The sequence below is a fragment of the Quercus robur genome, chromosome 5 (assembly GCF_932294415.1).
Source record: "Quercus robur chromosome 5, dhQueRobu3.1, whole genome shotgun sequence".
NCBI classification, from domain to species: Eukaryota; Viridiplantae; Streptophyta; class Magnoliopsida; order Fagales; family Fagaceae; genus Quercus; species Quercus robur.
In genome coordinates this window covers 74,590,999-74,615,190 of record NC_065538.1, presented here as the reverse complement: position 1 = coordinate 74,615,190, position 24,192 = coordinate 74,590,999, and the positions used below count along the sequence as shown (strand labels likewise).

The 24,192-nt window shown below is 32.3% G+C and overlaps 2 protein-coding genes across 2 annotated transcripts; one reads left to right on the top strand and one right to left on the bottom strand.

Moving 5' to 3' along the window:
- The first annotated feature begins 16,073 nt into the window (after nucleotides 1-16,073).
- On the top strand, nucleotides 16,074-17,666 carry LOC126727057 (uncharacterized). The gene is made up of 3 exons (XM_050432517.1): nucleotides 16,074-17,015; nucleotides 17,258-17,302; nucleotides 17,399-17,666. Exons 1-3 carry the CDS (start codon nucleotides 16,154-16,156, stop codon nucleotides 17,524-17,526), a joined length of 1,035 nt encoding a protein of 344 aa, XP_050288474.1. The 5' UTR covers nucleotides 16,074-16,153; the 3' UTR covers nucleotides 17,527-17,666.
- A 507-nt stretch (nucleotides 17,667-18,173) lies between these two features.
- LOC126729181 (putative pectate lyase 2) lies at nucleotides 18,174-20,292 on the bottom strand. The gene is made up of 4 exons (XM_050434869.1): nucleotides 19,563-20,292; nucleotides 18,994-19,097; nucleotides 18,775-18,913; nucleotides 18,174-18,649 (listed from the first exon to the last, which is right to left on the bottom strand). The coding sequence occupies exons 1-4, from the start codon at nucleotides 20,280-20,282 to the stop codon at nucleotides 18,431-18,433; spliced, it is 1,182 nt and encodes a 393-aa protein (XP_050290826.1). The 5' UTR covers nucleotides 20,283-20,292; the 3' UTR covers nucleotides 18,174-18,430.
- Nucleotides 20,293-24,192: the final 3,900 nt, after the last annotated feature.

Here is a 24,192-nt window from a genome sequence, read left to right as displayed (position 1 = left end):
TAAAATTAAGAAAAGCACACACAACCACTTTCAATTTGTACGTGTCGCGTTCCAGTGAATTAACAATATATGTATTTTATTTATTTATTTTTTTTATACGTATTTTATTTATTTATTTCAAAGAATCTGCATTACATCTCATCATTAAACATTTAATATTCCTTCACGCATGTTTTAACGATATATGTTAGTAAAAGCTATATTCTTCTTTTAACTTTGATTATCTCACCAGTCACCACTACATATATAAATGATCATACTAGAGAAATTAATGAAGGGTTAGTCTCAAGTTTACACTTTGTGTAACTTTTTGTTGACATCTTTCATGTAGTTGATCAACTTGTTAAGTTAATATTACACCAAACAAATAACTTTTTATTTGATTAATATTTAAAAAAAATTATTTTTGGATTAAATGTTTATTTTCCTTTAATATGCACACAAAACTATGAAATAAATTTTTTTTTTATTTACTATGAAATCCATAAATTAATGTTTTGCATCTAATTTGAAGTATAATTTTTTTTTTTTTGAAGATTTAAGAATGTTATAGATGTGATAGTTATTAATTTTTGATTGTCTTGATATTTTGCAATCTTGAAGTGTATAAAAAGACAATGTAATCCAATAGCAGGCTTCTCAAGAAATACATTTAATAGAAAGTTATAAAGTGGTATAACATTAATAAAAGTTGAGCATTATCATTTTCGTTTCAACTCCTCTCTGCTTCATCACCGTGCATCCTTAGCATAATGATCACTCCACAAGTACAAGTTTTTATGGGTAGAGGGGAGATATGGGTCAAGATTCAAATCTTCAGAAGTGATCTTCACACACATATGTTAAAGTATGATTTCTATCTCAATTGTTTTTATATAAAAAATCCTCTTTATTTTATCCATTTCATAGTTAAAATTTTATTTTATTTTGATCTAATAGTATACAGACTGTTATAAAAAAAAAATAGCATACAAATTGTCACATATTTAAAATTCTAAATGACGTGGTAGTTTATACTATAGTTGTGGATTCCATTCTATTCTTACTAGAACGAATAGAAATTATTGTATTATTAAGAAAATCGGAATGAAAAAACTCCTCATTCCATCTCAGACTAAAATCTAGGTCGTTTCGTCCAATTTTGATTAGTGATTTTGGTTCATTATGTTCAAATACCAATTTGGTCATTTTTTTTTATATACAAAATAACCTAAAACTATGTTGATTGGATTTGATTATTATTATTATATTTCATTAATGATGAGTTAATATGAGTATTATATATATTAGCGGTAATCCCAAAACGGTATGCTAGAATTAACCGATACCTAAATATCCATTCCAAATTCCAATAGACAAACCGAAAAAGGCACCAACATGGAATTAATAACATTGTTTTATACACTTGATTTGTATAAGTTAGGGCTTGTTTGGATTGGGGGGGGGGGGGGGGGGGGAAGAGGAGTGGAGGAGAGTAGAGTAAAGTTAGCTAAAAATAGGTTAATTTTAGGCTAAATCTACTATACTTTACTCTACTCCCCCTTCTTTCTCCTCAATCTAAACAGACCATTAATTTTAAACATGAAATGAATTCCTTTCAAATGATAATTTAAAAATAAATAAAAATTACACTATATGTAACTTAAACCTAACCCATTAATGAAATGTTAGTTTTTTGGTGCACATGTGACACAAAAGTACTCCTATATATATATATAATTTTTTTTTTTTTTTTTGCACTTATTTCATGTAATCCTTTTCCCACTTCTTTTTTAAGATTATAATTGGCTTGGTGAGATCTAAATGCATACCATCCAATTTCTTTTATACATATATTTTTTTTCTTTTTAAATAATTTAAAAGTTACAATGAATAGAAATTTTAAACCTTAAAAATTTTTATTCAAAACACCATAATATGTCAGTTGAAGTACAAAACTCATCTATTGTAATCAAAGCTTGGGGAAGCATCAAGTTCATAGCTCGCCATAAGTTAGTTCGCCATAAAGTTTATGATAAGGTTTCTGTAGATGACACCACTGGTCATTATCATTATCCAAGAAAATTTAAAGTTCTTATCTTAAATTGCCCGGGCTTTATACGAACCCTTTTGGCCTTTTCTACCATTCTTTCTTGAATGAATAACTTACTTTTCTTCTTTACACGACGTTTGTTTTATTATAAATGTTTGAAGGAGCCTATATTATTGTGTAATGTCATCATCAGCCAAATTCAAGTTTCTCTCACAAGTTACTAAAGCATTTCACACTTTATTTAAATAAAAAATGTTATTAATTTGCATTTGACTTTTAGACTAACATTTCCCATTTTGCAAACTTGGTTTATCTGAATTTAAATTGGACTTCCACTAAAAAAAAAGGTGATTTTTTAATTGGTTATTTTGCAAGAAAGGTTTATAGTTCTATCACAGGATATTTCAGAGCAGTTTTATCTATTAATTTTATGATTTGTTAAAAGAATTACCACCTGATTTGTAGATTGTATTCCATACTGATTTTTATAGTAATAATAATTGACTTACCTTTTTCTTTTATATTAAAAAAAAATGGATGTTTCAGAGGGTTGTTATTGATTTCATTGATGCCATATTTGGTGACTTACTTTAGATTATATCAAGTGTTTTTTTTTTTTTTTTTTGGGAAAATTTTCAATTAAATTTATGTAAATGGTTGTTTTATTAAGCAATCAAATCTAAAAATTAAACTTTAATTAAAGTGGTTCATTAAATCGAAAGGTGAACAAACGTTCTCAAACAAGCTGCCCTTCATTTTCCACTTCGCAGTTTATTGTTATCTATTTTTTGGGCTGAAGCTATTATCTATTTAAACGCAGAATTGAGAATTTTTTTGGGTGATTTTTTACAAAGTGATGAAGGAAATTAATAGAAAATGCTTTATATATATTCATCCCAAACCCACCTCAAAATGATTATTCTAACTTCTAAAAGGTAATCATCTGAAGTCCACCTAAAAAAAAAAAATACAACTTCTAAGGTAACTAGATTAAGCCTATTAATTACTAAGAAATGAGTGAAGATGTGTATACCAATTCTTTACTAAAATAATGTATTTTATGTAAATGAACTTCGACTTTCAAGGTCTAGGATAATGTTCATAGACCGTAAGGTAGTAAAATAAGATTTATAAGTTTAAACTATTTATAAAAGTCTTTAAGCATGCTATGAGATTTAATGCTTATTTACAAAACTGCCTCTTTGTTTAATACTCTTAATTATTTGAGGTTTTGTCTTCAAGTAACTCGTTTGCGGTGTACCATTCTAACGGTGAAAATTACTGTACCATGATTAGACTAATCCCAGAAATCTTGGTGATAATACTGCTAATTTTGTCTTTATTTATAAGTTTAATATTTTTTTTCTTTCTGTTACACCTGGTTTTTCAATCTCTTCTGACGTACTTTTGCTTTACTCCCTTCAATTCTATTTAATGTTTCTTTTGAAAATTGTTGAAGAGGGAAGGTGATGGTTTGTAGAGTAACCCCAACCAATAAAAATTAATGGTAGCTTCCTTTGTTTACCTTTGACCAATAAGAGTTTTATTTTGTAGGAAAGATCTTAATTTTCTTGTTTTAGACTTTTGTAGGAAACTTAAACATCAAACCTTTGAACATCTCTCTCTTGGTCAAGAAAAAATGTCGGCCTAATTTTGACCATTGGATTAATTTGAAAGAGTGGATGCACTTAATTAAAAATTTTATAATCTTTTTCACAACTATTAAGATGATATATTGAGATTCGTGCTAACAAAATAATGTTGATAATCGACCCGAAACAAAATACTCTTTATCTTGCTGTTAAAATTTTATTTAATGAATTTAACAATATACAAAGTGTAACATCATTTAAAATTTTAATTGATGTGATACTGGATGAATTATTAGATTTATAACATTTTAATCTTATCTTTGTATGAAAATCATATAATTCTAATCACAACATGTCATCAGTGTGAACAATATTTGTCTTTAACTTATCCCAATTGTTTTGCTGATAAGCCAAACTCATACATTGGACTTGAAAATTAGAATCCATCAATTATTGAAGAACTTTTCCATGCATGCAACATTGTCTTATTAGGAAATTGGTGCACAGAAGGGATATAGTAGGGAAAAGTTAGTAGGTTTCTCTTCTTTCCTCAGAATCTGTTCAAACTTCAAACATACGGCGCCCAAAGTTAAGGGAAAAAGGTTTAGAAGAAATGAATAGTGACAATTCAAATAGAGAATCAAGAGATCCAAAAGAAAAGCAAAGAAAAGAAGAGTAAAGTCGTGCTTTGTTCATTTTCTTTGACAAAAAAAGGCAGGTTTACAACGTGTGCATTTTAACAATGGCTTTAATATGAGTGACTTTTGGTGGTTTCTTTAGGTACCCAAGTTTTATTTCCTCTGCGACCTGATTCTGTATTGTCAAATTTAAGCCTCTTTGTGTACGCATTTTCTTTCTGAAGCTTCATGGTAGTTGGGTTTGAATTAAAGGAATGGCATCCCCAGTTTTTTTTTAACTTGAAGAAAAGTACTTCCCCACCAACCAACGTGCTTGAAGAAAAATGACAAAATTATCAGACGAGTCAATTTACTTCAAAATTTGAATATTTGAAGAGCCTCTAATGAACTCATCAATGCATGAATTTGACTTTCTGATAATTGATTTCTGTATCTAGATCCAGAAATTTTTTTTTTTTTTGGATTTAAAAAAAAAAATGTAAATGATTAAGGTTAGAAAAAAAAAAAATCAAGGTTGTACATTTCTCTCCTCCGCCATCTTCTTTTACTCATTTTTCTTTCCACGATAAAGAAAAACTCAATGTAATCAGAGGTGCACATAGGTTAAGTTATATTAAATTTAGAATTTTTGTCAACTTAATCCGAAGTTAGGAGTCAATTTCGTATCGAAAGCTATTTCAACCTTTTTAAATTGGAAAATATCATTGTGTTAGGTTAGGTTGAGTTATCAGCTTGGGACCATTTTTTTCAGATTTAATAAAAAAAAAATTTGGGTTCAATTTTCAATTATTTAAATCAATAATTAAACACATAATTATAATTTATAACATAAAATACAGTCGGCACTCTTGATGTTTAAGCTAATGCTAAGCAAATCCATGATATATATTTAAAAAATAACCAATTTGGTCCCTAAAGTATATTCTCCTAGAAATGCAATTATTATATGATGAGAATGCAAATTGTCATATTTTTCTCCCTTAATGTTTAGTTTTTTATATTTATTTGATGCCTAAATGTACTCATTATTCTTATATTTTGATTTAGGATGCAAATGGAGGCATTAAGTGCAAAACGTAGCTAATTGGGCGATTTTGGACAGCTTTGACATCGCTTCGTAGTCTAGGCATAACTCTCTCATCCAAGCTCCGATTGAGATGATTCAAGATGCTATGGAACTCCAAGACAAAGCTCTACAACTTTCATGTTTTGAGTTTTGAGAGATACGGGCTGCATCAAGGTTGAAATCGGACTTGAAGTTGCTGCACCTGCACTGCTGACGTTCTGGAATGTTCCTTTGCCTGAAATTCTAATACGCGTATTTGATGTGGTTTATTTTTGGAAGCCTCCAGATCTGGTGCACGAAATTTCCAGCTAAAAAACACCACTTTCCTAGTTGTATAAGGACTTTGTTTTATTTTTAATATTTTTTCTTAATTAGTTAGATTTGGATATTATTATTGAGAATATTTTTAGGAAATTTTGTAGGCTTGGGAAATGGGGAATTAACGTGTGAAAGGGGGAGGAGAAATCAGAATTAGATAGACACACACGCCTCTCTCTCCCCTCTACTCTAATTTTTTTCCTTTGAATTTTCATCATGGCCTTGCATGGCTAAACTTTTGTACTTGGTCGAAAGAAACTGAAGCCTCAGAATAAAACTGTGAGATCTAATTTGTTTTTATTATTCAATTTATGCTTTGAATATCGGATGTTCTTCTGTGCTTATTTTCATGATTGTCTCGTTTAATTACTAGGAGGCCTACTAGTTTATTATTCGTTGCAATCTACTGCTAGGTTAGATATCAAATCTGTAATTGTTTGATCTCTCTAACTTGTGAAGCAATCAAGATTTAATGTTTTGCTATGTCAGAAATTATTAGATTTTAGAAAAAATGCTCGACTAAATTAAATGCAACCGCTTGTGTTTGTGCTATTTAGTTTCATCGATCTCTCTAATTCTTAAGGCTGCTACTAGATTAAACTTTTAGCGCTTGTCTTGGGTTGTTTAGTAGTTAGGGTTTATTAGATCGCTTGTTTTTTTAATTAACTACGACTAAGGAGAGATAAGAAAATAGTTCCAACAGTGAATATTCAAAGTGTGAATTGATATATACTTGCATCGATGATCAGTTGTAAAATTCCGATGCTGGATGTTGACTTGGACCAAGGTTTGTTCTCTTGATTGATTTCGATATTTTAATTTGAATTGTTCCTTTATTGTTTTTCTTAAAATTGTTTTCATTATACTCAAACCTACCCCCCCTCCTTGTTCACATAGCATAAAATTAGGCTAGATACTCTCCGTGGGAACGATCCTTACTCGCATTACTACATATATTTTTAGGAGTATAGGTTTTATTTTTGGTTGCCTACGACAGCACACCATTATATTTAGCATATGGTTCAGGAATCAAATTAGCTAATTTTGAAATGTCATAGACCTGCTTGACAATAGTTCAAACTTCAGAGATGATTGTATTTTACCCTAATTTATACAATTAGACTCATTGTAAACTTGGTTAAGCTTATTTTAATAACTTTATTTTTTTTTTATTGTGTAAAATTACAGCTATACTTCGATGAAAAAATATGATACTTTTAAGAAAACAATACTTTCTCATTTGAGATGAAAATAAATTTATCCAAATAAAGCTTAATATTTTAATTTAATTTTTTTTTTCAAAATTTCAAAATAAATTAAAAAGAACACCCAAAATTTGAAATAAATCAAAATAATAAATAATAAAAAAAATTCTTAAACATAACATAGTTGAAAATTTTGTCAACTAAAACCCAACCGAACTTGATTTAGAATACAACTCAACCTATCAATCCGACTCGACTTGAGAGACTACTGAGTTGAATGCACCCCCTTTTATATGTAATGGTGAAATAATTATATGTATACACAACAACTGAAATTCTAAGGCACAACAAGAATATATATATATATATATATATATATATATAAAAGTTTGATTTAATGTTACCATGTAATATGCTACTCTATGCCCAAATTCAATGGCCTTAAAATTTTGTTACAAATTGTTGAAGCTGCAATAGATTACTGGACGATACCGATCATGAAAGTTCTCATTATATATTTTTTATGAACTCATTATTTTTAATATACTGGTTTCAATTTTTTAATATAAATATAGGCGTTTAATTTTACTATAACAAGTGTATAAGCATCATTTTTTTTTTACCAGATCATGTCGATAAGGTGATCAAGCGTGAATTGTCTTCAATTATTTTATCGCTTAGATCATCCAAATGCACTATTGAATTAAAACTTTGGCATCATTTAAGGATACATGGGACAAAAGTCAAAAACTTATGTCAATTTACAGTTGAGTTGTATTTGAAATGGAGAGATCATTTTCCATTTTTAAATACATCGTCTCAACTTTCAATTTAGCTTCCTTTTACAAATTCTTTTAGAAATTGATTTTTAAAGCCTTTAGACTTTAGTAGATTGTTTTTTTTACGGGGGAAAAAAAAAAAATTCTAATGTCTACACTCTAAAGCATGACTTGATCATAATAATATAGAGTGTTTTAATCTGAATTAAAAGATCCCTAAGAATCTTTAAGTTCTTAAACCCTAAAAAATCCTAATTAAAACATTAAACTTATTAGGATAAACTACGTATTTGGTTTATATCATTTACATTATATTTCAATTTGGTATCTAACTTTTCAATTGTGTCAATTTGATTCATAACTTTTTAGTACTATGTCAATTTAATCTCCGTTATCTCTTGGATGGAAATTATTGATGTGGTTAACGGCCAAAATAAAATATTAGTTTATTACCATATCAACGGAAATTAATTTTTATTTTGGTTATTTACCACGTCAACAATTTCTATCCAAGAGATAAATTGTCATGACACTAAAAGGTTAGAGACCAAATTGACATAATTAAAAAGTTAGAGACTAAATTAAAATATGGTGTAAATGATAGGTATCAAATACGTAATTACCTAACTTATAAACTAAAACCCCAAATTCTAAAACACGTGTACAATAGCTAGAGTTTTTTATATAATGATTTTATAATTAGATCTAACTTAAAGTTAAGGACAAAACTTAAGTACAGTACTTAGATGCTACTTCTTAAATTCCTCTCTTAAAATTCAAACATGTGGCTTTTTTCTCTATGATGGAATTGTATTTTTAGTTAAATACAGCCACATAGCTGAATTTTAAAAGGAGAACCTAAAGAACAACACTTAAATATTGTATTTAAGTTTTACCCTAAAGTTGAATATTCTTTCTCAAGTGAAGAGTGAAAGCATGTTTTGTATTTAATAAAGTGTTAACTTTTAAAGTTATGTTAACCAATTACTCTAAAGTCTAAACATTAGATATATAATGCATGTTATGAATTTGTGGAATGATGTGAGTGATGCACCCCTTGCTTGATTAATGCTGCAAGGTTTCCGAGTCCAAAAGAAGGATTTAGAAATTAGAATAGTTAATCATTTATTGACTAGATTAGTCAGCTAGTGCAGGGCAGGTACAAATTCCTCATTGCGATTTTCTCTTTTCAAAAGATCTAATTAAGACGCATCCATTATTTCTTCATTCGCAGCTCAATATCACAAGTCTTGTTAGCTATTTACTACCCAAGACTCATCCAATGTATCTTTACTTTTTTTCAATTAAGAAAAAAAAAAAAGAATAAAAAATAAAACAAATAGTTCTCTTAAAATTTAAAAATGGACTTATTATGAGGATAAACAGGCTTCTCTCTTGTATTTCAAATCCTTTAGCACCAAGTGAATTATTCTTTTGCCTTTAAACAATAGCTAGCACAACCATATGGTTCATACCGATTTTCTTGGTGATTGGTGAAAGATAATCGCTAGTATTAATAGTACTTAAAGATACGAGACTTTGTTTTCTCTTCTTTTTTATTTGCCCCCAGATTTTAATTGATTTATTTTTCTTGTTGGGTAAGAGAGATCGATAATAATGAAAGGTTGTATTATATAGCATGGGGAAGAGCATCAAAAATAGTAAATCGATCAAAATGTCAACACCCTGACCCCCTAAAACTACGAAAGCTTCTAAATACACACATTGAAGAAAAAGACAGTTGACTGAGATTATCATTGACCATGTGATACTTCCCACGTGGCTTACTTGCATGACACAGGAATTTGGTGTACGGGTTAGGTTGGGACAGCTTGGATTAGAGAAAAATTAGCACACTATCCATCAAGAACCATGCTGTGAACGGCATTGATGAGAAGGTTGGCGTAAACCCACAAATAATTTAAAGATACCTTTCACACTACGGGACAAAATCATGTCAATTTATTTTACACTAATGTTAAGCACACATTTAATTGTAATTAGAGTAGTATTCTTTCACATCTACTCATTGCTGGCTTCAGCAAAAAAAAAAAAAAAATCTACTCATTGCTGGCTTATGATAATATAAATCTATCGATATGGAATATGCTGTTTCAACAGTTGTGAAAAAAACAAATTTGTGCATTTGGAAATTTGAGGAGACTCTGGTAGTATATTTGGTATTACTCTTATTATCATGTGGTGTGAGGCCAATACACAAATGTTTAAATTAGAGTATTATTCTTTCACATCGACTCATTGCTGGCTTATGATAATAAAAATATTCGATATTATATATGCTATTTCAATAGTTGTGAAAAATATTGTGCATTTAGAAATTTAATGAAATCCTAGTAGTACGCGTGGTATTATTCTTAATTATTGTTATGTGAAGTTAATGAGTCCACACTAGATATATACTCATTTTTATTTGGGGAAAAGAAATTGTCTTTAAAAAAAAAAATATCTTAGACTTTAATTTAAAAGGTCTGATTTTTCTGGAAAGCACCTTGATAATTCTTTAATTGGACAAGTCATCTTTGGTTCTTTGTTTCAACCACTTTGGCTTCTTCTGATTCAAAATTTTCCTTTGTTTATTTACGTGGTTCAAACACATTTCTCTCAATTTTCAAACGCCTTTGAGACCGACAAAACCATCACAGTCTTCGCCATATATATATTTGACATGAAACAACAAACCACGATTACCCCTTTTTTTTAATATAGAGTGAAAACAAAAGAAATCCATCATTCATTGTCAACTAGACAGCGAACTCGTTCTTGACTTTAGTCCTCGTGTTTATTTTTTTACCACACACACACACAAACCCCAAAACAAACACACACAAACCCCAAAACAAACACACACAAACATACCGGACCCAATAATATATATTATTTGAAAGCAAGCTTCTTATTTGATGGTTTGCGTATGTTTTGAGTGGGGGGGCTACTCACTCCTTGCGACCTGGTTAATATGTGACTAAATCAATCTTGAGGCCAATTTGGTTCTGTTTGTCTATAATGGGATGTTGCTTTGAAACGGCACCAAATCCTTGTTTTTTTAAAGTTTTTTTTGGCCCTGTTTGATGAGTGAAATTATATACATACAAAGAAAAAGGGCCAATTCTATCTCTCTTGAACTTTCTAGTGAAAATTATAAGGATTAGTTGATAGAAAATTTCGTCTATAGAAAGTGATTTAGTAGTATACATAATACATCTCAACGCATGTAATCTATTTTACTACCAAATTTATCTAGTATTTTGCTGAAATCATATGAGAAAAGATTGGAAAAGAGGAAAATTCAGATTACTGCTTATGGACCCAGCATCAAACCTAAATTTCCCCAGAAGTATGGGAAAAAAAAATTAACCCTATTTGCAATCATTTGTTGTGAGTCTTGTGACTAGTTGTGAATGAATATGAACAAACATATTGAAAACCCAATTCAAACTGATCCTCTAAGATTTGCAAGGTAGGTTAATCCAATGTTTGAAACCCATATAATAAAGGCTTAGATAGCTAAAATACAACTCGGGTCTCTCAAACAAGGTTGAAAGTTGAGACTAGAGCCCCCCTACCGGTACCCCACCCTTTGTGAAAATTGATTTCGATGGTACACTGAGAACAACAAGGCATGTCTACTTCGTTGGGGGGGGGGGGGGGGGGGGGTGTGGAGTTCTTTTCCTTTGCATTAACATTCTAAAGCTTGACGATCCCCATATTATTGAAGCAAGTACAAGTGTACAACATTTTTGGCCGCTAAAAAAGTGAAAGACTCAAGCTTTAAAGTTCATGACTCATTAAGGACACGCTTTAAATATCATTCAACCATCCAAGCTTGTACTTGTTCAGTTCATTAATCGATAGAAGCTACTATACTATAGAGAACATTAGATCCAGCTCCATCTTGTAATAGGTTGGTAGCCATTACACTCTCTTGTTATAGGATGGAAACAATTTCCATCGTGATACACCAATTGTTCTCTTGAGTCTTGACCAAACCCAATTATGAAGAGCGACATATTCCCCTTTTTTTTGGTTGATAATTTGATAGTGTTACCGTGGGAGATTTGAATGCCGAATCTCTTAGTAAAACTAGGAGTTGTTAACCTATTAAGTTATAATATTAACCAATAATTTAAAAAAAAAAAAAAGTGGGATCAAGGGGACCATAGCAGCCCCTCCCCAATATTTTACTTCCTCCAAATTTTTTATTTGTAAATATATTCACAAAAATGACCAATTGGTTTGGGATAAAAAAAATATAGAAGGACAAAATGATGAAAGTGGGGTTGTGGTACTCGTTTGGAAAAATGTTGGAGAAGGGAATTCAAATCCGAAGTCTAACGGAATTCACAAGGTAAGATCTCCTAGCCCATAAAACTCTATGATATTTATATAAGATGAAGATAAGCTATTAATTCCTACTTTCATTTAGGCCAAAATACTTGAATTTCTAGGTCGGTTCATAGTTCATACTGTCCCTTTCAAGAACCACATATTGATGGGCCTAAAAGTTGAAATTCGGACTTTGGAGGCATGGTGTGGGGTGGACCGTGTGCTTTGTGTTAAACCGCTAAAAAATAAAGAATGGTCCAAGAGTTTCCAACTTTCAATAGATAATTGAGCCTAAGGCTGTGGACTTTAATAGAAAAGGCTTCCCTTAAGTGCAAGAGAGAGAGGCATGTAGAAGATGCCTTTCACACCATGTCATATATGGAAACTGGTTTGAAATTTCATGACTTTCTTTCGTGTGTCAATGTTGATCATTTCATTTTAGAGTGATTTCCATAAACTTTCTAGTTTTTTTATTTATTTATTTTTAATTTTTAATTTTTATTTTTATGGTATCCTCTAAAGTTTTTGCAGATTTGTCAATGTATGAAGGCTTTCTTTTTAGACCAAACTATTCAACTAAAATAATAAGCCTATGTATATGTTCACTGCCTCTCAAATCCTTTGGTCATTGTCAAACAAAGTGCTTGGACATTTCGCATTTTGGTTCCTTTTTAAAAAGATTGTAAGTTGTTCACGCAAACCGCGTTAATATAAAGTCTTTGGTATTATTTCTTGGTGGCCATTACTAGACAAACTTGTTTGAGCTTCCTTTTGCTTTGCATAGATTAAAATGACATTTGTTTGCCGTAACAATTCAGGCTGTCACAAAGAACTTGACTATTGGTACATTTGTGCAATGCATGGATAGCGACAATTAAGTGATAGTAGAAAAAGGCCCATGACCATAATCAAAGCTTTAACACTAAAAAGGGAGGGAAATAAAACTAAAAAGTGTTGAATGAGGAAAACGTTTAGACAAATGACATTACTTATTTTTTAATTTTATTTTGAAAAGTATATGCTTTATACTGAAGTTGGTGAGGTTTTATAATCATGGATAGGTTTGATTTTCTCTCTACTTCCTCACTAATTGAGTGGCTTATTTGTTTACCCATTTGTTGAGCCAAATGAGGTGTCCTAAGTGCAAGTTAAGGAAAAAAAAAAGGTCATGAATATGAAGTACATGATACAAATCACAAAAAGAAAATTTCTTGAAAGGACAGGTAAGAAAAATAAATAAATAAATAAAAGAAAGAAAGAATTCTAGGAGAATGCCCACAGAAACCGTGTGAAATGGAAGTCTTGTGGAAGTGGCCAATATATTGTGATAGTCAATAATGAAGTCATAAAGACTAAAGTAATGTAATTGGGAAAGGGACTCATGGATGATTCTGATATTTGATCCTTGTAGATACACGGGTAGTATAGCAATATAGCAAAGCAAGCAATACGAACCCAAGTATGTAAATGAACAAAAAAAAGGAACATTATTAGCATGATTATTATAATAAGAAACATAAAACATAATTAATACTGCAAAGATTTGCAATCACTAGTGGTAAAATACTAGATTTGGAGAATTTAGGTTTTAGCTTAGCTTTTAGTTTTTACTGCTACAAGTTACAAAAGATCATTTTATTGAAAATATGTGATTATAGATTTTAGATAACTTTTTTTTGAGAAAATAGATTTTAGATAACTTAATAGATAAAGTTTCTTGTCATTAAATAAAAAATCTATATTTTGATTTTTACTTACACGAAAAATCAATTAATATTTTAGTATAATGATAAAAAACAATCATTATAGAACGGATGAGATAAATTTAAAATATCATCTTATCTAAAAAATAGAAAAAAGAAAAAAGAAAAAAAAAGGGTGCACCTTATTCCCATCCCACAGGACCCCCACTATTATCAGGGCTCCTGTAGGCCCACAGATGGGTGCCTTTCTGACTGGACATGGAGCGTACTGTAGAGGGCTTGGGCTTTTGATCTGCCTTGGTAGTGAAGTGGTTTCATTTTTGGTACTTCGTCTTAATATGGGTCTAGCTCAAGTTCTCTTTTTGGGTCTTACTGCTACACCCATTTGTGCTCGTATCATTTGTGCTTGTACTGAACCTTTACTCCGTGATGGTATCTTTTTCTTTGCATGAACAATGCCTCTCCCAGCTATGATTGTTATTTTATTTATGCATAAAATAATGTCCCTTCTAATGTTTAATTCTGTTTAAATGTCAATCAAAGAGGAAGGTCACCTAATTAAATAGTTGTATCAATGGGTAATTAGCAACTTTAAATCAGACAATAAGATGATTTAATGAATCCTTAAACTTTAGCTTAAGCCTTAGGTTCGGATCGTGCTGATCAGTAAGTAAAACGGTGAGAGAGAAGAAATGGTTTTTAAAGTTCTAATCTTGTCCAAACTTGTTCATTTCTTTTGTTAAAATGTAAGCCCAAGCCCATCTTAAAAGAGTAGGTAGGGCTTTTATTAGAGAATTAATTCACTCTCTTTACCAGGACGGTGAATATTTTTATTTATTTTTATATAATTTATTTTTTATTGGGTTATTGATAGGAATTGTTACATGAATTTTATTCAATTAAATTGAATACATGGTATTATATTATTGAATGGAAGGACCTGGAAGATCCTGGAAGGACTATTAGGCTTAACTAACGTCATTCTCTAGAAAGATTAAATAATTTCTCCTATAACATGATAAAGTAAGAATTTAATGTCATCACGTTTATGAAGTACTTAATGTCATCACGTTTATGAAGAGTAGAGTCCACTTTCTTAGAAATTAGAAAATTTATTTGAGAAGCCATTTATTTAGAAAGGGGACAAAAATACTCTTCTCCTCATTTCTCTCAAAGTTAGCCAAAAAAATCAACACCCTCTCTATCTAAACCTGTCATAAAAGACAACGAAAATCACTATCATGCTATCATTGGCAAGTCGATCTCAATTGAAGTAAAGCTTGGCAATTTGAGATTTTCCTATGGTACTGAAGAATGAAGATTGATAGTGGCTTGAAAAGGTGCAACTCACCTAGCCATGAGGTTTACTCGATTTTCCTCCCTAAATTGACTTCAACCACTCTAGCTACTTCTCTCATCTATCAGTCTGAGGAAGCCAAAGTTTGATTGAACTAGGTGTGAGGAGAGTTTGCATTTTTATTTTTTTGGTTGTTGTTGCATACTATACACATATTGTAAAATGATGGGAATGGCTATATGGGGTAAACAAAGAAAATTTAAAAGAGGTTTAATAGTTTTGTCATTAAACATATAAAAAATGTGTTGGCTGTTTGATTGTCAGTAGAGTATATACTGCTTCTAATCTCAGCACAAAAAAAAAAAAAAAAAGAGGTAGGAAAGTAGAGTAATAAATGCTCTTAAATAGGTGCCCTAACGCATACTTTAACAAAAGTTTATTAATTATTTATTAGGACTCACCTAATATAATTGCGAGGTTATTTTTTTTCCTCTCTCTTAAACATAAATTTAATTTAAAATTTCTTTAGTTAGTTTTTTATTTTTATTTTTTTTATGGGATTAAGCTAGTTTTTAAGAGCCTTATTGAATGGTAATTTGAATTCATAAGAATCTTAAATTCATAAGAATTAAAAATCTTAACAACCGAGCAAATCTCTAGTTTCAACGAGACCCCAGGATTTGAGTTTGAGGAATCTACACTTTCATAGTGAAACTGTTCCTTTATTTCCTCCTATTGGCGTAGGTATGGGAGGCTAATCGCATTATATTATGTTGGGTCAGAACTCAAAACAAAGTGAATGTGGCGAATGAGACATGTTAGTTCACATAAATTTATTGAACTCATCTTCCCTAGGATCTGTTTTTGTTCTCAACAAAAGAAAAGGCTCAATCAAGCAAAGGAATCAAGAATGTTAGACCATCTGCCTCTAAAGTTCACACATACTCATTATCACTTGCTTCCAACCTTCTTAAACCAGAAAGCAAAAGCACCAAAATGAAGATAATAAAAAATCACAAAAATGCCTAAAAGAATGCTAAAGAAAAAGTGGAAAAAAGAGAAAGATTAAAGTAGCACCTAGGGATTCTTTCTGTGTCCATAAGACATCACTTTACTCATCCGACTGTTTCTCTTAAATCATAAAAATCTTTCACGGGAACCAGATTCTAAACCTCTATCATGTCTCTCATGGGTTCTATCTTCATCTGCAGATCACACTTATCAGAAAATAGACCACCTTCTACATGTTCTTTCTTTTTCTTAATCATTCTACTTGTTCAGCTTCCATTTCTAAGCCTCACAACAGCCCAAGCCATCCATTGTAGAACCACTTGTGGAGATATTCCTATCAAATACCCTTTTGGCATTGATGATGGTTGTGGAAGCCCTTATTACAGACACATTCTTGTCTGTTCAGATTCTGGAAAACTTGAGCTCAGAACACCTTCTGGGAGATACCCAGTTCGAAATGTGAGCTATTCTGAGCGTCACATTTTGCTCACTGATCCGTTCATGTGGAATTGCCAAGACACCGAAAAATTTCGTCCAACAAGGCCATTTAGCCTTGACACAAGCACGCACTTCTCTCTCTCGCCTCAGAATGAATACCTATTCTTCAATTGTAGTGAAGATGATGTGATCATTCAACCAAAGCCTATCTTTTGTGAACACTTCCCTGACCGGTGTGACTCGTCTTGTGACAGTGCTAGTTATCTTTGCAGGCACTTACCGCAGTGTCCCTCTGCATTGAGTGGGAGTACTTCTTGCTGTTCTTACTATCCTAAAGCCACTGAATCTCTGAGGCTAATGCTTAAGTATTGTGCAAGCTATACTAGTGTGTACTGGAAAGATATTGGTTCTCCACAACCATATGATCAAGTCCCTGAATATGGGATTAGGGTTGATTTTGATATTCCGGTTACCACACGTTGCCTTCAGTGTCAAGATAGGGTGAAGGGAGGAGGGACTTGTGGATTTGACACTCAGACACAGAATTTCCTGTGCCTATGCGAGGAAAGAAATGTTACTACTTATTGTCAAGGTATGTTCAAGGTTTTTGAGAACAAACTGCATCTAATTAGAAATTTCATGGTAGATATATATCAGTTCAAATTAGGATGATTTATTTGAAATAGATCTATTTCATGATTTAGATTAAATATTACAAATCTAAACATGTGTCTAGTAAATGCCATTTAAAATTTTGTATAATGTGACCCTCTGTAAATTATCAAATTCGATACCCTTTATTTGATGTAAATTAACTTAGATACCCTTGTGCAGATCATAGCGTTTCTGGGCATAATAGGAGGGTTGGAGTTATTGCAGGTGATTGATTGAAATTTGATATAAGAATTCAAAAGTAAAGGGCTTGAATTATGTGAAGGAATTATTGACTTGTATTATGTTTTTCTTATTGTGCAGGGACAGTAACTGCAGTTTCAGCTGCTGGGGCCTTAGGAGTTGTAGGTGGAGTATGGTACTTGAAGAAAGTGAGAGCCAAGGCACCAGTAACATGTGGGGTTCAAAGCAACGAGAACAGGCTTTTCTGAAGACATTCGCCGTTTAACCAAATACCTTTCTTTTCATTTAATTTTTTGATTGCTTTTTACACTTTTAACATGTATGTTTTGATGGCTTCTGTTTCTTTGTCTATATTAAATTATTAAGAGAGCACATGATTTTGCTTTAATTTTACAGTTATTAGCTACAATTTATGCCTCTTTTTCTCATGCATCCTTCATAATTAATATATATGTTGACTCAAAAGTGAAAGATTTAATGAAGATCTATAAAAAGAGAAGGAGGCAGGTGCGAATCTATCTTTTGCTTGATATCATACAATAATTTCAATCAACCTTCAATTCAAATGCATAGCAGGGAGCAGCAGAGTAATGGCACATATCCATTTGATTTTGTCACAATGTCTATAATAATCAATACTTCACGAACAATAGTTTCTTCTTTTTATATTAAAAAAAACCTAGTTTAAATTAAATATTATAGATATAAAGTTGTATATAGAACCACATCATTTCAAACTTAAATGACACGATACCATGTGCATTGCAAAGTACAAAGTATAAAATCTTAACAGTAAAATAAATTGAGAGACGATTTGATTCCTTTCTCACATAATAATGATTTGCTTTAAATAAATTCATGATAAAGTTTTCCATTCATGTGAGATGAGAGGCCATTACCCCGAAGTGGTGAATAATTTTCACCAAAATATATATATTTGGTAAAAGGTTTTTACATCAATAAACTATTGACTTGGAACTTATTTTGGATAGTTTCAAAATGATATTTATGATTGATTACAAGCCTTCAGATACACGTTCCCTTCCAATTACTCTCGAGAGCTAAATGTTTTACATGCTTCAATGAAGCTTATTGTATATTACTTCAGGGAGGAAGGTAGGAAAAAGGTTGTAACAAAAATACTTAGCCAAATTAACAAGCTTTACCATATGCACATTTCAAAGGACCAGCACTAGAAGTCAGAGCAGGCACCATTAATCCATTAGCAACCACAAATGATTGAGCTTGAGAGTAGTGTGGATCGCAATTTCCCCACCCAGATTGAACAAAATAAGCACCATTGAGAAATACATCCTTAGAAGACCTCCATTTCCAATTCTTCCATCCATTGCTTGCTTCTCTCTTTGTAACCTATCATACAAGAAAGAGATGCCCTAAGAAAATCTAAAGCAATTAAACACATCTATATCATTTTGAATAAATCACTCGCTAGTTGCTTCCAAAGGTTTTAGTGGACATCTTACTCATTTTGTTACCTGTTTGGAAAAGCGAAGATTAGAAGCTACAAAATAGTTTCCTTCACTGAAGATGGTTGGATTAGAACTGCCACCAATAGCATACATACGCCATTCTTCATATTTGTTGTTGGCTACATGGGCATATCCAAACCTGATCCTGCAATATTGACATAATTGATATGAGAATAATGTGACTACTTTTTAACTTTTGGAAATCATAAAAATAGTCTCCCTCACCTTGGCATCCTTTGTACAAGGCCAGCGCCAAAATGGTTAAAGGCTATTGTAATTCTCATAATTTTATCTGCAGTGAAATTATCATTGTGTCCAAGTAGCATCACCTGCAAGCACAATCAATATTTAGTTACATATAATCCAAATAAAACCTATTTAGAAAGTAAACTTAAGTTGATGATGGAGCTCATGGTGGTACTAATACATGTTTTTTCAAGGCAGGGATAGGTTTCTCATCAAATTCTAAGACATTCTAGGAACCAATGATTTTTAAATCAATTGACACTTTCTAGCATTTTTTTATGAAGATGTTCGGGGTTCGAAATTTGGGATCCCCCTCTCATTTAAATGCATATAAAAAAAAAAAAAATTCTAGAAAAAAAGAAAAAAAAGGCTAACCCTAAGTATAACTAGCTGCCTGACCATTTTTCCCCTTTTTAAACTGAAACTACTGGGGTCGAGCCCCAGAAATTAGGCCACCTTAAGGCACGTGGAGGTGAGACCCATTGACCTTAGGACTCAAAATTTTAAAAGTGAACCAATATAGTGAAAGGAAAATGTCATCTCCATACTTTATTATGCTGGGAGAAGTAGTTGTTAGAGATTGTGACGGCAGTTGAAGCATGAATTATGTCAATAAGGCCATCAGTGCAATGGGAAAGAAAGCAATGGTCGACCCAAACATATGAAGATGCAAATATGGAAATGGCATCTCCATCTGAGCCTCGACGATGTCCAACATGTGTTGGGCTACTCCTAACAAGTTCAGATTTCCCTGGCTTACAATCATGAATACTAATCCCATGTATTATAACATGGCTAACACCTTGCACTGTAATGCATGGCCCGTATGCAATCTTAACTTTAGCTCCTCTTCCATCTATGGTCTTGTAACTATTCATAATGAGCTCATTCTTGAGTGTAATGACCATGTCCTTGGCAAAAATGATCCAAAGAGGTTTTGTTTGGATAACACCATATCGAAGTGTGCCTGGTTTTGGATTTACAGGGTCATCTTCAGCTGTTGTGACTACGTATATTGCACCATATTTCCCTCCTATTGCATCTTTGCCATAGCCTACAGCACAATCTGCTAAAGCACCGCGATTTGAGGCCCAATTTGATTTGGTGCGCCAACATGCGTCTATTACATTCGTAATTTTGTTTGTGGGCAAGGAATTAGTAGTGGGGGCATAGCTCAAAGGTGTTGGGGAGTAATTTGTTTCTGAGATTGAAGCAATGTGTGTTAGAGAACATGAAAGCAATAGTAAGAGAAGGGATAGGGAGGCCATGGCTATATTGTATGTGTGAGACAATGAAGTAGGTGGGACAAAGAGAGAAATATAAATAGGTGTTGATGTAGAGAAGTTGGTGCACACGATTTAGGGGATGAATTTATATTTGTTAATTTGGTATGATTTTGGCCACCAAAATAAACGTGGGTGCACGAGCTTAGCTTGGCCGACTTGTCCCACAGATATCATAGAAAATATACGAGTCTCGAGTTTTTTTTTTTTTTTTAATTGAATATTATAATTGTATTCCATGCATATCTACAAATATATAGGGAGGAATTTTCGGGGGTAGGCTTAGAAATATATTATGCACTGACCAGAAATGTCAATAATTTGTATATTTACAAAGCCGAGGAATTTGGTTTCAAATACTGAATACGATTACAATTAGGATTATTATTACTCTCTAAAAAAAGATAAATTATAAAGACGTGGGAGCTCGGAGTTATGTGTTTTCAACATTTGCATGTCCACGTGTTGATCCTTCTACGATCTGTCTCAACCTTCAACGGTAATTTCCTTTATTTGCATCAACATGGAGTTCCCTTTCACTAAGGGGCTTGCTGCTTTGTATTTCTTGGAAAGTCAAATCGAACACTCAATGGACCTGATTGATATATCAGGGCAAAAATTATGTCAACTTAAATTAAAATATTGGAAACAAGATTTAGGGTTTAGTGCCAAAAATAGCGGTGGTCAAATCTTAAACATTAAGAATATCTACTTCCTATTTCTATATAGAAAGATGCACCACGCACCAACTTATTTCACGGGAGCAAGCACTCAATTATACAGGTGGAAGCTAGACTTACTAAGAACCTCCATATGCCTTTCGGTAGAGGCTGAGGCCAAGGCTTTTTGGAGGAAGAAGTTAGCTTTGCTTGGGATTTATGTATTCTTGATGCCGTGTTTGAATGTGACTTAAAAATTGTAGCTGCTGCGGTTTTGAGTTTTCACACTCCACCGGTGGCTATTGATAATGTTATAGTGGCAAAGACTGCAAGATTTTAGATCGGCTCAAGTATCTCATGTGCAGCAACTCAGCATATCTTGGCATAATTCACCAAGGGTATTGATAGTTATGTAACTTGGATAGAGAATAATCCTTATATGATTGAGTCTATTTTGACAGAAGATGTATTGCTTTTATCTTTTTCATAATGAAAGTTGCTATCTCCTTATAAAATAATAATACTAATAATAATAAAGAGTGACCAACACGATATTTAGTATGTTAATGAAGAAAAATAAATGAGTAGATTGTTAAGGAAAGAAAAATGGTGGAGTTACTGTCAATTTTATAATAAAAGGTTACAACCTGGTATTAGGTTGCACTACAAAAAAGATGGCCTATTGCGGAGGGACAAAATCATTGCTAAAGGTACATTTGACATTTAGCGGCGAGTGCTATTGCGGCGGTATGTCTCGTCAACTTTGTAGTGCCGCTGTAGGTATATTGCAGCGGTACGAAAAATGTTGTTGTATACTCACTTTGTAGTGGCAGTTTTGATTTATTGCGGCGGGCAATAAATCGCTGCCATATGCTGTTAGGATTTGGAGATGTCAACTTTTAGCGGCGGTTTAAGTATGACGCTATAGGGTTCCCCTTTAGTGGCTGGCATACGAAATGGTATACTTGCACTTGTAGTGGTGGCTAGAAATGCTACTATATGTCAAACCTTTTGCGGTAGGTGTGAGGTGCCGCTATAGGTCATCATTTAATATAGAACAAATGCACCTTGTAGCGATGGACCTAACCGCCGCTGTAAATGTAAACCTTTAGTGGCAGGCTAGAAGTGCCGCTATAGGTCTTCATTTAAAACATAGCTTTTGCACCTTTAGTGGCGCTTTTGACCACCGCTATAGGGTTTTTTTTTTCCTAGGTTTGAAAACCACTATTAATTTGTTGGTACACTATTCACACCTGTTTCAAAGAACCTGTAATACTTTTATCAACCACATATGTAAGTAATTAACAATACCACAAATGCCTCCAAATTAACATGATACTAACATAGAAATATATCGTCAAATACATAATATTATTTATAATTAACCATCATCGTAAGATTTACAAAAGAAGATGTGGTCCTTTGAATAAAACAAATGCGCAAATTAAGCTAATACCATAAACAAAGTTTTAAAGTGTTTGAAAATATCCTTCAACACAAAGTCCAAAATGCGGTTGTTTAAATGTAGTTCTTTGTACACAAAAAATTTGGGAACACCAAGATAAAACTTAATTATGAGTTGGTTGGCTGATGGGATGCAGTCGATGATTTTTGGAGATTTGAAGATTGTTGGACTGGAGGAACATCTTGCATACAAATTATGACATGGTTAGATATTCTAGACCATACTTCAATAAGTGCATATAAATAGAATAGAATGACAAGAAAATATTGCCAAGGCAAAAAATGCGAAACTGAGTTTATGACATGCTTACACATGAGAAAATAAGCCTTCACACAATGCATTGGGGGAAGAGGCTGACCAAGCCTATTGAAATGCCTTCATACATTTTATTTTTTTATTGAAGAAGTTTATTATTTAAATCAAAATTTTCTTTATGGATCAAATGAATAATAATTTGCCATTAATAATGATTTGTTGATTGCCTCCACACCACAACTATTGAATTTTCTAAAAGCCATGTTTTCAAACAATCCTTTTGTCACCACATCAACATGTTGCTCAAAACAGCTTCATGTTTCAATCAATCTCATGCCTCAAATATATCAATCTTCCCTTTTATAATATGTTCAACATGTGATTGTAAGACTTGTATACTGTAAGAAGAATTGTGCATATATTTGATTATGAGATAATTATTAGTGTCGAGCATACTTTAACTCTTCCTCAGGTAGTACCACACTACCATCTAAATTTTGCAAGAGATAAAAATCATATTGGAAACCATTTGGTAATTAAACTTGTAACCTGGTTTTAGCCATATAATCATATAACTCTCTAGACAATTACTCAAAGTGACCAATTAACAAAGACAAACACTAGCACAATGTAAACCATATATATATATTGAAATCAAAAGGCTAAATGAACAAGAATATGCAGACATATCAAGTTCAAAATCAACAGCAAGATGGAAACCATAAGTGTTATAACACTAGCACAATGTAAAACTGATTCAGGTTAGGTGGTACCATACAAGCAAAGCCCAAAATTTAACATGCTACTAAAAGTCAGTGCAATATCATAAGCATCAAAATCCATGACAATATCTAACCAAATCCCCTAGGCCACTCAACAAGAAGTCTCTTTAAAGCTTCTATAAACATTTAGCAGCAACAAGGGAATATGGACTAGAAAGATTACTTCAATCAAAGTAATAGCACAATTGAATAACAAGTGATCATCCACTGTTTCACTACAGCCCAACTCCATGCCCATTTCCATTTTGTAGCCAACTTCAATTTTAAATTATCTTAAAATTGACATTCTAAAAGTCATTTATCATACTTGTCGACTACATTGTGAAGAAAGTTGTTGCATTTGTTGAAGCATGCGAGCCATTCTTTGCTCCATATCTTTGAATTGAGTAAGTCTTTCTTTCATTTCATCAAAACATGCTAGTTTCTCCTCCATAGTAGCCAAGGAAGCCTTCAATTGTGCAACTTCATTGTCCCTTGCTTCACTTGAATGTACTTGACTGTCTGTGAGAGCGATACTCTTGCTACTTCGAGCACTTGGGTTTGGACCAAATCCTACCCCATGAATACGACCTTTGTGCTCCTTACCCATCACTTTGGCATACACATCATTTGGTGACCATGCAATACTACCAGATGTGTCAGATGATTGCAGTTGATTGGAAGGGTCAGCCAACAATTCCTTCATTTTATCCTAATATTTAAGTTTGAAAAAAACAAAAAAGTTAGAACAGGGG

Excerpts from the sequence above, each read along its gene's own strand:
- LOC126727057 (XM_050432517.1), top strand. The coding sequence starts at position 16,154 with ATGTCTCTCATGGGTTCTATCTTCATCTGCAGATCACACTTATCAGAA. Across the intron at positions 17,016-17,257 it reads TGTTACTACTTATTGTCAAG|ATCATAGCGTTTCTGGGCAT; the intron begins GTATGTTCAAGG and ends ACCCTTGTGCAG. Across the intron at positions 17,303-17,398 it reads GAGGGTTGGAGTTATTGCAG|GGACAGTAACTGCAGTTTCA; the intron begins GTGATTGATTGA and ends CTTATTGTGCAG.
- LOC126729181 (XM_050434869.1), bottom strand. The coding sequence starts at position 20,282 with ATGGCCTCCCTATCCCTTCTCTTACTATTGCTTTCATGTTCTCTAACA. Across the intron at positions 18,914-18,993 it reads CTTGTACAAAGGATGCCAAG|GATCAGGTTTGGATATGCCC; the intron begins GTGAGGGAGACT and ends TCAATATTGCAG. Across the intron at positions 18,650-18,774 it reads ATCTTCGCTTTTCCAAACAG|GTTACAAAGAGAGAAGCAAG; the intron begins GTAACAAAATGA and ends CTTGTATGATAG.